Raw genomic sequence first — 13,489 nt, forward strand, 5'->3', positions numbered from 1 at the left:
CTACACTAGAGGATTAAATGACGTTCCCCACCTAACATTATGAGTATAGGCCAGGCATGGGCAAACTTTGGTGCTACAGGTGTTTTGGACTTCAACTTCCACAATTCCTAACAGCCTGTAGGCTGTTGTGGAAGTTGAACTCCAAAACACCTGGAGGATCTAAGTTTGCCGATGCCTGGTATAGGCGGTGCGTCACATCTGAATCCAGCCTGATTCTATTACACGGATGTGAGGGCGATCTGGCTGCGACATCTGTCACCCCATTGATTGCCATGGTTGATTTAGCTATAGATAAATCTGTCTTGCTGGATGAGGGAACAAATACGTATTAACTGTTTCTGCAAACAACTGTGTTTTTACTGGAACATGCTCCTCTGGGCTCCTAAATATATGCTAAGGTCTATACACAGGGGTCTATATCCTGAGAAGATTGTTCCAGGGTGCAACCTGTCTGCTCTATGGCACAGTAACATTCAAACCTGCATTTGTTTAGACTTATAGATTGGTGTTATTCAATAACCTCCCCTTCAGAGCATTTCTTGGGCTCTTTTCTTTTTTTAATGCATGTAAATCCACAGAGACTAGATTTTTCAAAACCTATTCATTTATTTGCAATTATACTCAGACTGCTACACAAATATGTAGTGGTGATGATAATGGTCATGGCATCAGCAGCAGCAGCAACAACAAGAAGAAGAACTATGATATTCCCAACCAGTATCTATCCTTCAAACATGAAATAATTACTACTAAGTGGCATCAGTTTAAAACACTCTTCAGGAAAAAACCAACAAAATCAAGTTGGCTTTTAATAGTTTCTTAAAGACCCTGAGATTAGTAGCCTGTTGGTCCCGTTTTCACAAACAGGGACAGACAAAATGCCAGGAGCAAGAAATGGCCCTCCAAGCAGTTTTCCCATTTTCTCAGGCTCAATAATACACTGAAATAACATGATCCATGATAAAATGACTGATAGAATTCTATTCCCATACATCGCTGAGTCTATTAAAACAATAATGTCTAATCTGGCATAGAAATAAACAACTTTATCTGCAATACTTCCAGCAAATTGATCACCGTGGGCTTTTGAAGGTTCAGATTCTTCCTTTTGAAGACCCACAGGAGAGGGCTTTCACTATATGGAAGAGCTCTACTGAACAGCATTGAGCAAATACCATAGTAGCAAGAAGCAAGATGTGTTTACTGCTTTGGGTGTTAAGGATACATTCTTAACTGTATTTGGTTGTACTCCTGATTACCCTTCATCTAATGATCAGTCTTTCTGTTTCATTGCCTTTAGCTCCACAGAATACCAGGAAGCCAACAAATCCTATGATTTGAAAGGTTATATCAAGACACTCAATAATTCTCTTATTCCAAGCAGAAACAAGGGCCTTGGTAGGGCAACTGAATAAACCTCTATGCAAATCTTCAAAACCAAAAAACCCAATGAAACTGGTAAATCAAATTAGATGCTCCATTCCTATGAAGATTATAGTATGGCAGAAGGTCTAAGTCTCAGGAATAAGCAATGGCCAGGATGGGAGGTCACTATTTCAGAAGATTGTCCCCAATATCTACCAACATCTGAATTTTAAAAATTTAATGAAAAATAAACTCAAAATCCCCCAGTTCCTGAAGAACAATTTTACCTGGCCCCTGCACTTTCATGCTTTTCTAAAATGTTTGGTTCATCTGTTCTTGCCAATAGGGTCCTTTCTTGCTTTCCTACTTACAGACCATTATTTCTTAGCCCTCTCCTTAAAACTAAATCGTGTGTGTATCCTACTATGTTGGGACAGATATTAACAGTACAGTCCCATGGTGGTCATGAAATCTCGAGCTGCTTCCAATAAGACAGTCTTTATATGAATACCAAATTCATCAAGATCAACCATCATGGGTTCCGCAATTCCACTTTCAGGACCACCTCTTTAACTCATGTGGCAAAGGCTATTAGGTGGCAAAGTAGTCAATACAGTATAACCCGGGCATGGGCAAACTTCGACCCTCCAGGTGTTTTGGACTTCAACTCCCACAATTTCTAACAGCCAGTAAGCTGGCTGGGATTCTGGGAGTTGAAGTCCAAAACACCTGGAGGGACAAAGTTTACCAATGCCTGGTATAACCTCTATTCCTACTGCCATTAACCAGTCATTAAAATATATTAACTGAAATATATGAAGTTACAAACCACTGACTGCTTTAGAAAGGCTAAAGGACAACTTCAGAAGTCTATGAATATGTTCCTTCTCACTTGTCCTTTCTCTCCCATAATGACACATTTTATTCACTACCAAAAATCCAAATAACATTTCTCTTGCACCATCAAATACTTATGATTTTTCCTGTTTGTTGTCAACCCAGTTTTTAATGTGCTGCTTTGTGTTTTTCTTAAAAACCTCCCAGAACAACAGCAACACATGCCTGTCAGGCATGAAACTTACACAATTTTCCCACTTGGTCCAGAATAATTGATGACTTTTAGGATTGGTGACCAATCCTACTTTTGCAAGTACGTAACAAGAGCACAAGGGTATTTTTTTTAAAAATTAACATAATGGCTGGCAATATCATTGTTTTTTTTATTTAACAAACGATTTGGTTTTAGCAGAATTAGTGCTAAACTATTACTTTGGGGGGGGGGGAATTTCAACTAATTGCATGAAGTATAATTTGTTTTTGAAAGAAGTTTAAAAGTTACAGCTGTGAATAATGTAACAGTATCTCAATCACAAGAGTTCATGACAAGTTACTTTTTTGGTTTTTTTTAAAGCAAATTACAAGCTGTACTAGTAACTGTTTGTACTCCTGTCTCTTGTGTTACCTGCTCAATTATTACTTTCCTCACTTGCGCTTTTTTGTGCTTTGGTAAAACGTTTGAGCTGGGAATAACCTTGCTAATTTAACTGCTTTTTTTAAAAAAGAAAAAGAAAAATATTACTAATCAGCCACAACTGGTGCAGAAATGTGGATGGGGGGATTCTCCTTCCTGGATTTGCTATAGCAACATCAATACCGCGCAAAGGAAAGGTGCATGAAAGAGGATTCAGATCAATTCTTTTTTCCTATTCCAACCAATTGTGGGTTTCTGCCAGCTTTGTTTCCATAGCCACACATACACATGTACAATGAAATGGAGTAGAAAGCTTAGAAAATATCAGGAAATCTGATGACGCTCATATGCCATGTAATTATGCAGACTTTGGAAATGTTAGTGTTAGCATTAATGCATTAAAATATTTAAGAAAATGAATCAATATTAAAATACAAATGGGACATATTAAAATATTTTTGTTTTAATTGTTAAACATAATTTAAATTAGTAAACCTGGCCGCCACCATGCCACACAAAAATTACCTCCCCAGTAAAGTATTTATAGTCACCCAAGGAGGTATGATTTGCCAGTATTTAGAAACAATATTCCTTTAAAGGGTAAAAGATGCAATCTGTTTTGCATTTTGTTTGGTGCTTTGTTTTGTAATTGGCCACTGGAACATAGGCATGAGCTCAAAATGTAAGTAATTGTCAGACATGTTGCCCTGAGAAGAAATATCAGTGTGGAAAATATGCTAATAGCAGATTTTTTTTCCTTAATGTCTAGTTCAATCCTAAAATACTATGAATCATTTATCATTAGTAATAATTAATGCAATTGATGTTGAATGATTAAAATAACTAATTTTAAATTTGTCAAAAGTTCTCGTGACTTAGGAGCTATGAATTAATGCTTACAAGGTATTTCCAAGATATGTTGCAAGTAATTATCTGTTTCATTTCAAAAGCAAATGGATAATTGTAACATCACTTGTCATAGACCCTTATACCGGTAGCTATAATATTCCTGAAGGACTTATTGGATGACTGACCTTAATTAAGGTGCCATGAAAGCTCTTTCAAGCTTGTTAGTTTAATTCCTTTGACCAGAAACCAAACCCGAGTCCGTATTTTTGTGGGTTTGACACATGTGTGTGACACCAACCCATCCCATCCCAGGCCTTTGGTATCTTCCCTAAGCACCGAGATCCATGGAAGCTCAAGTCCCATTATAGATAATGAGGGAGTAAAATGGTGTCCCTTGTATAAAATGGCACAATCAGGGGTTTTTTTAAGGAAATTTTTAATCTTTTCAATCTGTGGAAGATGGAATCTGTAGACACAGTCCATGGAAACAGAAAGTCAACTGCATTTCCCCAGTCTAGAGGGAAAGGATGTGCATTCAATGCTATGAGTGTCTTAGGGTTTTCTTAGGCAAAGAACAGACAATTGAGGTTTTGTAATTTTCTTCCTCTGAAATATAGCTTACAGCACCTAGTATTCATTGGTGATGGGGCTCCAAATACTAACCATGGCTGACCTGCTTAGATTCCAAGATCAGACATGATCTGGTTCCTTTAGGGCAAGCATGGGCAAATTTTGGCCATCCAGGTGTTTTGGACTTAAACTTCCAAAAATCCCAGCCAACTTACTGGTTGTTAGGAATTGTGGAAGCTGAAGTACAAAACACCTGGATGGCCATAGTTTGCCGATGCCAGCTTTAGGGCATTTAGGTCCTTTCTCAGTCAATAATGTTAGTTGTATAATACTGAAGAATTTTACATCCAATAGTTCACTTGCTCAGATAGTAGTAGGCCAAAACAAGATGCTTTATTTAACATTTGGGGCTGCAATTCTGAGCCAGACAAAACTTTCTTTGCATATTTTTTACCAAGGCATCCAGTTAGACAGTGTTTTTCAACCTGTAGGTCCCCAGATGTTTTGGCCTGCAACTCCCAGAAATCCCAGCTGTTTACCAACTGTTAGGATTTCTGGGAGTTGAAGGCCAAAACATCTGGGAACCCACAGGTTGAGAACCACTGAATTAGAACCTCTGCCTAAAACTTACATACCATCAATCAAAAAGATTGCAATTTGCTGACCAATAGCTCAACAATTTGGATCCTTTAAAGGAGAAATTAGTTTTCTCACTTTTTCTTTTTAATTTTCTCCACCCTATTTCTTTAAGTTATCAAACAAGCTAAAGACCTACCACTATAAAGGGAAGGAAAGAGGGAGGGAAGGAAGGGAGACAGAAAGGAAAACTTGAGACTAGATTCTTAGTAATATATCAAGCTGTTATCCAAGCCACCAGACTGGCCTAATAACCTGCTATAAAATATTTGTGTTATGTACTAGTTCCCTATTTTTATCATGTGACATAAACCATCAGGAAACCTAATTTTCCAAATGACTGAACTCACTAGTAATTCACAAGGAAAATTCTGCATCCTCACTGAATAAAGCATCTTAACCGCCAAGTTTAATATCTGGTTTCCTATGTTCTCTATTAAACGTTATAGCACATAACACATTTTGGATTTATAGTGGGAAATCAATACTGTAAAGAAGTCTCATAACTGCATAGTGGAATTTCTTTGTGGCTGTTTTCACCAGCCAAAACTGTAATTGTCACGGTTTCCCTAATAAACAGACCTGCCATATGTATGCCGGGGATTTGTTAAACAGCAGCTTATTCTTTTCCCAGGAAGCAATCAAGTGTTTTTTGTTTAAAAGTTGTGAAGTTCTGCCTAACACGCCAAAATATGTTCTGTTCAGAGATACAAACATTGCAGGGAACCATATGGTTTGTAACAGAGTCAGGTTATTTGGCTTAGAAATTTCTCCAAGTACTTAAGAGTTAAGGCTTTTCAATACATGTCTGACCCAGGATATTAACATTCGAGCCATGTACTCTTGTTCTTCTGGGAGCTTCCTAGCAAACAACTTCCATCAGCGCTTGATCCCCTCGATCTATCCTGGCAGCGCCCTCAGAGCAGAAGCATTTTCCAAACTAAAGAGTCAGTACTTTCTGCAGCAAACCATACTGGAAAATGGCATCTGAACCCTAAAGCTAAGAAAGCACTTTTGAGCCTAAGCTTCCAATTTCCTCTGACAGGCTATTATAAAACTTACTCTACACTGCACTAAAAGAACTCCAAGGATTTCCTGAGTCTCATAAGAATAAACAAGTTTCAATTTAGCCTTCATTTAAAGCCTTAAACTTTTGGTGCTGCTTTATAAAGAATCACCATCTGTCTCGTAACATTAATGACTGGTTAAGCTTTTCCTCAGAGACACAGTCATTCCTGTTTGCCTTATTTCTCTCCCCCACTTGCCTGCAAAAACATTGCTAATGAAGACACAAAAACGGCAGAAAGCATTTATGAAAATGTTGGCTTTCCCCTTCAGCGCTCACTGCCCGTTAAATAAATACGTCTTCCAAGCATCCCAAATATAAACAGAAATGGAATGTCTACTCTATTAGTAAAATATTCTTTACTTGTATCAAGTAGCAATAACTGCTCAGACCAATTTGTGGAGGTTTATGTGCATGTATCACCTTGCTGGATCAGGAACCTCAAGTATAAACCAGCTCTATTTCTAGATGTTCATTTAGTCTGCATCTCTGTATGAATACTACGGACCTCCAGGGCATTGCATTTAATGGGGAAGTGCATTCAAATGTGCAGTTGGTCATGAAAAAAATATTTTTAAAGCAAAATCGGAGCTGGATTGGAGCAATAGCATTCTACCACCAAAGCATAACACAAGGTACAGAATGAAAATACAATTATTGTTCCCAATTCTCTCTGTATATCTATATCTTCATTTACATATTGTCTAAACAGAAAATCTTTCAGAAACCTACTTCCTCTACAAAGCAAAGAAAAAATAAGAAATAATGTCCCACAAATAGTTATGTAATCTTTATAAAGCAGCACCAAAAGTTTGATGCCTTTTCTTCTTATTTTTTATCATAATATTTGTTTGTAGTTATGCTTCATACATTGGTCACCTAAGAATTCATACAAAGCAATAAATCTGTTTTGATGCCCTCCTTGTTTACTAAATCCTCACCTAAAGTGTCATTTTTATTTGTAAGTTTTCATAAAAAGTGTATGCTTCCTTTGAAAGACAGTACGAAATACATTCTAATTACAATGGCTTGAATTGTTTTGTAATCATTTTGAAATTATTCACATTGAAATCAAAATAAGTCTTCTGCTTATTTAAATGGAACCAGGTCCATTTATGAGTAATTGAACTCAGTGCAGCTATACAAAGTAATCTGATGTAAGTAAAAGTGGCCAAAGAAAATGGGAAAATATCAGCCAAGTATCCAATGATGGAAAAAGTTTCCTTGGTGGCTATTCCCAGGAATGCCAAAGTGAATTCTTCCCTATTGTCTTTCTGCCAGCAAACAAAGACCCTTTCCCCTTTCAAGCAGGCTTTCAGGAGTTAGGTTCAGTACGTGCTGAGGTACCTGGAACAAGATGTAAATCTTGTATTGTACAGTATTGTACTTATTTTTAAAAATAAGGAGTTGCTGTGAAACAGGCTTTTGATCCAGATAGGTGTTGTCTTATATTTCAGTTATTTCCAATTTCAGCTTTGGATTGCTTCTTTTAATTGATCTGTTTTATGCTTTTAACTGGTAGTGCTTATTTATTTTAAAGCACAAATCTAATAAATAAACACCCTAGTTCAATAACACATACCAGCATCAAGTGATATTTGACAATCTACTCTGGGTTGATGACATGATGCTTGAAATAGTCCTCACAGATATCTATATATGGAAACATTTTGCTGGCATGGTTCCTCTACGTAATTTGCTCATTTACTGCAAAGCTTGAGTCTGCACACTACCCACTGACTACAACTTCTAGTACTCAACTGTACGAGAAAGCAATATGATAGTTGTTTAAAGTCTTTGTAATTTTTGTATTACAGATTTATTTGGTTATATTGTTTTAATGTACCATGCAAGCCACTTTAGACCCCAAATGGGAGAAAAGTGAGATATAAATCAAATAAGGAAATAAATAAATAAATAAATAACCTATAGAAGGCAGAGAACAAAGCATTCATATGACTTGACAGACCCACTGGTGAATTATGTTTTACCTGCTTTCTTATGTTTTACCTCATTTCTTACAATATTTTACTTTGCATTGTGTTTTTAACACGTTGGAAGCCGCTTTGGGTCCCCTTTGTGGGAGAAAACAGCATATAAATAAAGATTTATTATTATTATTATTATTAATTATTATTATTATCCAGCAACAGCAAGGGTGTCCCTCTGGGCAGCTAAACCTGGCAATTCTAACTGGATGGCCCCCCAAGAGGGTCTTCCTCCAGGGGCAAACCAAGAATGGGCAACTTGGAAGTCCCTGAACAGACTCAGAAGTGGAGTGGGCAGATCTAAAGACAACTTGGCAAGGTGGCACTACCTGGAGGAATCCTCCACCTTGTGTGACTGTGGAGCTGAACAAACAACTCAGCATATGTATGCTTGCCCACAATGCCCTGCCTCATGTACGGAGGAGGAGTTGTTTAAAGCTACAGACAATGCGGTTGCTGTTGCCCGCTTTTGGTCCAAAACTATTTAGTTGCTTGTGATTTCTTCTCTTTTCTATTCTATTTCCATTATTTGAAATGTATTTGATGTACCAATGCTTTTGACACGAAATAAATAAATAAAATTATTATTATTATTATTTACTGTCTTCACTTTTTATGTAAGAGCAATATGTTGGCATTTGCTGCTTGACCACCACTCCCTGTGAAAGCAGCTGAATAAATAATTTCTTATTTCCATCATATCTTGTAAATCTGGGGAGCTACTATCCTCTGTTTTGTTTTAGTTCCAGCAAATTAGAGAAAGAATCTATGGTTTGTTCCTGGCTTTGGTTTGTCTCCTGAGTTAAATTGGGAAGGGCAGGGTGGGTGAGGGAGGCCATGTCAAGCCGCTCTGAGTCTCCTTTGGGGAAAGTGGGGTATAAGAAATATAATTATAATAATAATAATAATAATAATAATAATAATAATAATAATAATAATGGTGGGAGGATATACACATAACTAAGCAAGGAATGTTTTAAAATAAATACATGTGCTCTGCATGCAAATCTAGCCATCTGAAACTGCTGTATGGAAGTTGATAGAACTGCTGTTTTCCGTAAGAGTGTGGATGTGGACAGGACATTTCTGCATTATTAACGAGACTCTGGAATAGTTTTACTTGTGGGTGTGTGATATTTCTGCTATTACAGCACTGGCTAATAAAGTTGCCCTGAGTCCTCTCGGGTGAGAAGGGCAAGATAAAAATGATGGAAATAAATAAATAATTCTAGGCCCTGTGGAAATGCAAAATAAGTAGAATAGAAATTATTTTTAAGAAGTTAATCATGCAATCCTGTGCAAGTTTAACCAGAAGTAAGTCCTCCTGGTGGAGCTGTTCCTGTGCCAGTGACATAATGACTCTGTTTCAATCGTAATTGCCAGGGCTCTGAACCTCAGATAGCTCCTTTAAATTCTGGATTAAAACCCAGAGTAAATTTATTCACCCATCAAAACAGGAGCCTCCAGTTATCGCTAACTTCAAAAGCTCTAAGATATATACCTAAATGTCCTTTCCCATTAGTTCACTGGTGGAATTAGCAAGACATCATTTCTCAGCCTTGTCTACATGCTGTATTATGGGTGTAATAAAATTGCTTTTGCTTACTAGGTTGTTGCGGGGAAGTAATACAGGTTGCGTCTCCCTTTTCCCGAAATCCAAAAATTTCAGACCCAACTTTTTGCTGCCATTTCCAGCTTTGAGGAAAAGAGGCTAGCTACACATCCAGTATTTGCTGAGTTTTTCCTCAGGGAGCTCTTACTCCACCACTGAAAGGAATTGGACAGAAGAGAAGGATGGAGGGACTCTGGGTTCTGCAGCTTGACTTACACAACACCCATGTAAATGAATCCAGCTGGAAAATGTGGAAAAATTCCAGCTGTTTGGCTAATCCACACCAGCCAATGGTGGCATGCAGCAGAGCAGACACTCTCAAATCGAGCCATGACGGGTGACCATAGTGTGTACAGGCTAGGGTACCATAGTTTCCCAACGTTCCCTGTGCCAACATCAACTGAATACATTTTGACATTTTTTCCCCCGACATCTACTTTTTACAGGACCCAATCCTCCCAACTATCCCTTTGCCCCATCAAAATTCTAACAGTTGTGGAGTGGGGGCTCCTTGAGAAAAATTCAGCAGGAGTTGTATGTGTAGCTAGCCCCTTTCCTCACTTTCCCCCATTCTCTATGTATATGCAAAGACAGCCATTCAAAAACCTGAAAAATCCAAAAAACCTCTGATCCCAAGCTTTTCGGATAAGAGAGACTCAACCTGTAATGACATCAAATGACATTAAGAAACACTGAGTATTACTACTTTATTCCCTTTTCTCTCCATTTTTCTAGTGCTCAAACTATCCAAAATATTCATAAGCATTTTAACACAATTCGTATTAATACCAATATCTAGTGGATTAAGAGGGGAGATGTCAAGTTTATACAGAAATACATTTAAAAATATCACGAGAATGCTCTCTTTCCTGTCACTACTCTTTATTCTCGGCAAAAATACTAAAAATACATTTGTTTCCTAAAGTCTACTGCGACATTACTACTGATACAAATATAAATATCTGCTTTTTAAAACAATAGAACAGAAAAGAAGCAAAAGGAGAGTAGCAACCATGCACTCATCAACATCTTAAATCTCTTTTCAAGTAAATAACAATTTATTTTCTACTTGCTTTAAGTAAACAGGAGAGGAAATATTACAGCTTGAAGAGTTCATTTTACATCCTAATCAAAACCATTAGCACCAAAGGCTTTGTTGAATAGAAATATAATAGGCATTTCTATTTGCTGTTAATTTTGCCTAGCTGCAAATGCTAAAATGAACAGCAAATTAACCCTGCCTTGGAACAGATAACTGTTCACAGCTGATATAATCTCTCTTATGGCGTATAAATATTCCGGGCTCCTAGTCAGTGCTTTTCTGGCTTTTCCTCATTCTTTGCCAAACAGAATAAGAAAAAAAAACTCACTGTATTTTTCAATATACTACAATATTTGGATTCTAAAGGGAGTAGTACATGTCAGTTATGCTGTGTTATTATTATTATTATTTTAAAAAAATGTTATCTCAAAGCTAGTAAAACACTAAAATGGGGCAAGGGAGGGCTGGAGAAGGGAAAGTGGTTTTGTCATTTAGATCTTGTTTCTCTATCTTTCTCCTTTCTTGCTTGTGCTTTACTAGTGTTTTACTAAACAAATTCAACCACGATATGTTCTATGACTATGGCTGCAATGCTAAGCACATTGCAGAGTAAGATCAACTGAACACAGTGAACCTTATTTCTGAGTAACCACCCTTTGTTTACACTAAAATCTTTCTGTTACAAGGCCATAATAAATGATAAAGGATCTGCAAGTAAACTGAGAGCTCAGAATTCTTTGATCATATCAGAGTTAGCATTTGCAACTGGTACAGGTTATAATTTTAAACTGTAATATTTCATAATGTTATGTAATCATGAACAAAAGCTTTTCAAAAACTGTTTTCACTGTGCTAAAGTAACAATCTAGACTTGTTGTAAGTATGTTATTCTTACAAGTAGTTCGCAGTTATTCTTGAAGGCAAGTCTTGGAGTTTCCTTAGCATAGTGCTGCTGGGGGAAATTTTCAGCATGTCCATCTTCATCTCTAGCCTGAAGGGAAATATAATGGCCTATTTAGGGACTTACAAATAATGGAAGAAAAAAAAAGCTAAATGCATAACAACAAACGGGAATTCCAAAATACAACAATATTTAGAAACTTGCTTAAATAGGCAGTACACCTTTAAAATATTAGAACTTTGAGTGCTCTTTATACAATTTTCCCCAAAAAAACATGCAAATAGATTTTGGTGTATGACTTAAAAATAACAAAGAGACAAGCCCGCAAGTGAAGCATTTCGGCTGGCTGTTTTGAATATTTAACAGAATAATCTATTCATGTCTACACAGAAGAGAAGCAAGTCTCCCTCATCTCAAAGGAACTACTTCTAGGCAAATGTGTGTAGGATTGGAGCCCAGAAGTTCAATTTAACTTTGTTTGATTTAAGGACTATATTACCCATATGCTGGAGGGATTGCTTTTTAAATTCTTTATAAGAATGCTCAACCAATAATATGCTGTCAGTTACATTTTTGAAGAAACATGGTCATTCTTTTTTTTAAAGGTTTTTGTTTCATGATATACCCATTAATGCTATTATTAAATGGATTTCTCCCTAATTCTTTAAGTAAGGATCTGAACCAAGTGGTCATAAAAAAGGGCAATCAAACACGTTAGAAAAAATATTTAATTTTTAAAATGCATTAAAAGTTATGGGTTATTTTGATCTACAGTGTTAATTAAGGAAGCTGCAGTTTAAATGGAGACGTTAATGTAATCCATTAGCAACTATACCGCTCGCATGCAGCATTTTCCTTCTAATCTACAGCATATTCTAGTTTAGAGTTAAAGCAAAGGAGAAGTAGGTGAAAGGAGGAGTGTCGGCAGCATGCTCATTACACCGTTCATTTGGATGACACTTGCACTTTGTTCCACTCTCATCTCATCTAATCCCTGACTGTTCGCTCTCCCTCTCTTCTGGCCTTCTGAAATTCACAGCTGAGCTGTCTCCCTCACATATGGCTTGCATATCATTATGCATATTCCATTTTACACTGTATTAAAATGATGAGCTTCTGGCTCTAGGCCAGCTTATTTAAATAAGACCCAGTGAACTTGGAAAGTCGGGGAGGCAGACGGGATACAGTCACACAGCAAGCAGCACATAGTTCTATTCCCTGCTCTTAAAATTAAACCTGTGCCTACTCTTAAAAAACAACAACAGAGAATTATCTGTTATGTGTCAAGGGTGTGTGTGTGGGGGGGGGGGGATCTAATATGTATAGGAAACTATAGAAGTACTTAGGTATTTCCTTTCCTCCATGCAGTGTGAATGTATCTATTTAATTCTTGTTAATATTGTAATTTGTAAGAGATCCAAATTGAGTCTCCCTTATTCAAAATGCTTGGGACCAGAAGTATTTGGGATTTTTTTCCAGATTTTGTAATATATGTACAGTGTTTGAATATACAGTATGTTCAGATTCTTGGAGATGTGTCCCACATCTAAACACGGAATTCACTGATGTTTCATATATAGATTATACATATAGCCAAAAGTAATTTTAGCCACTATATTTTTAATGATTTTTGTGCATGAAACAAAGTTTGCATATGATGAACCATGAGAATACAAAAGTGTCATGATCCCTGCTATTCGTGTGGACAATTTTGGCTTTTGGAATATTTCGGAATTACAGATAAGGGATGCTTAACCCGTATTGACATCTTGTAAACATTGTGCCTTCCCCTCCCCACGCCCTGCTTTTTTCCAGAAAAGCTGTCTGTCCCTAAATGTGGAGGAAAAAGGAGCCATTGGTGGTGTGAAAAGGGCAATTAACAATGTCAAGAGAATGAAAGTTTGAAAAATTAGACTGTTTCTCAGCCAACACATGATACACGTGTCTTGTTTCTACACTGTCCCAGTCTAGCAATAAAAACTGGAGGCT

General features: G+C 37.0%; 1 protein-coding gene across 2 annotated transcripts in view; it reads right to left on the minus strand.

The window, feature by feature from the left end:
• Positions 1-13,489, minus strand: part of sobp (sine oculis binding protein homolog) — a 199,101-nt gene that overhangs the window by 61,415 nt on the left and 124,197 nt on the right. Inside the window, exon 5 of one of the 2 annotated variants that reach the window (XM_003215610.4) lies at positions 11,495-11,590. The exons of the other annotated variant lie outside the window; for it this stretch is intronic. Within the exon in view, the coding sequence (XP_003215658.2) occupies positions 11,495-11,590 (96 nt within the window). The remainder of the gene's footprint in view (positions 1-11,494; positions 11,591-13,489) is intronic. 2 annotated transcript variants of the gene reach the window in all.

Source organism: Anolis carolinensis, chromosome 1, assembly GCF_035594765.1.
Source record: "Anolis carolinensis isolate JA03-04 chromosome 1, rAnoCar3.1.pri, whole genome shotgun sequence".
Lineage (NCBI taxonomy): Eukaryota > Metazoa > Chordata > Lepidosauria > Squamata > Dactyloidae > Anolis > Anolis carolinensis.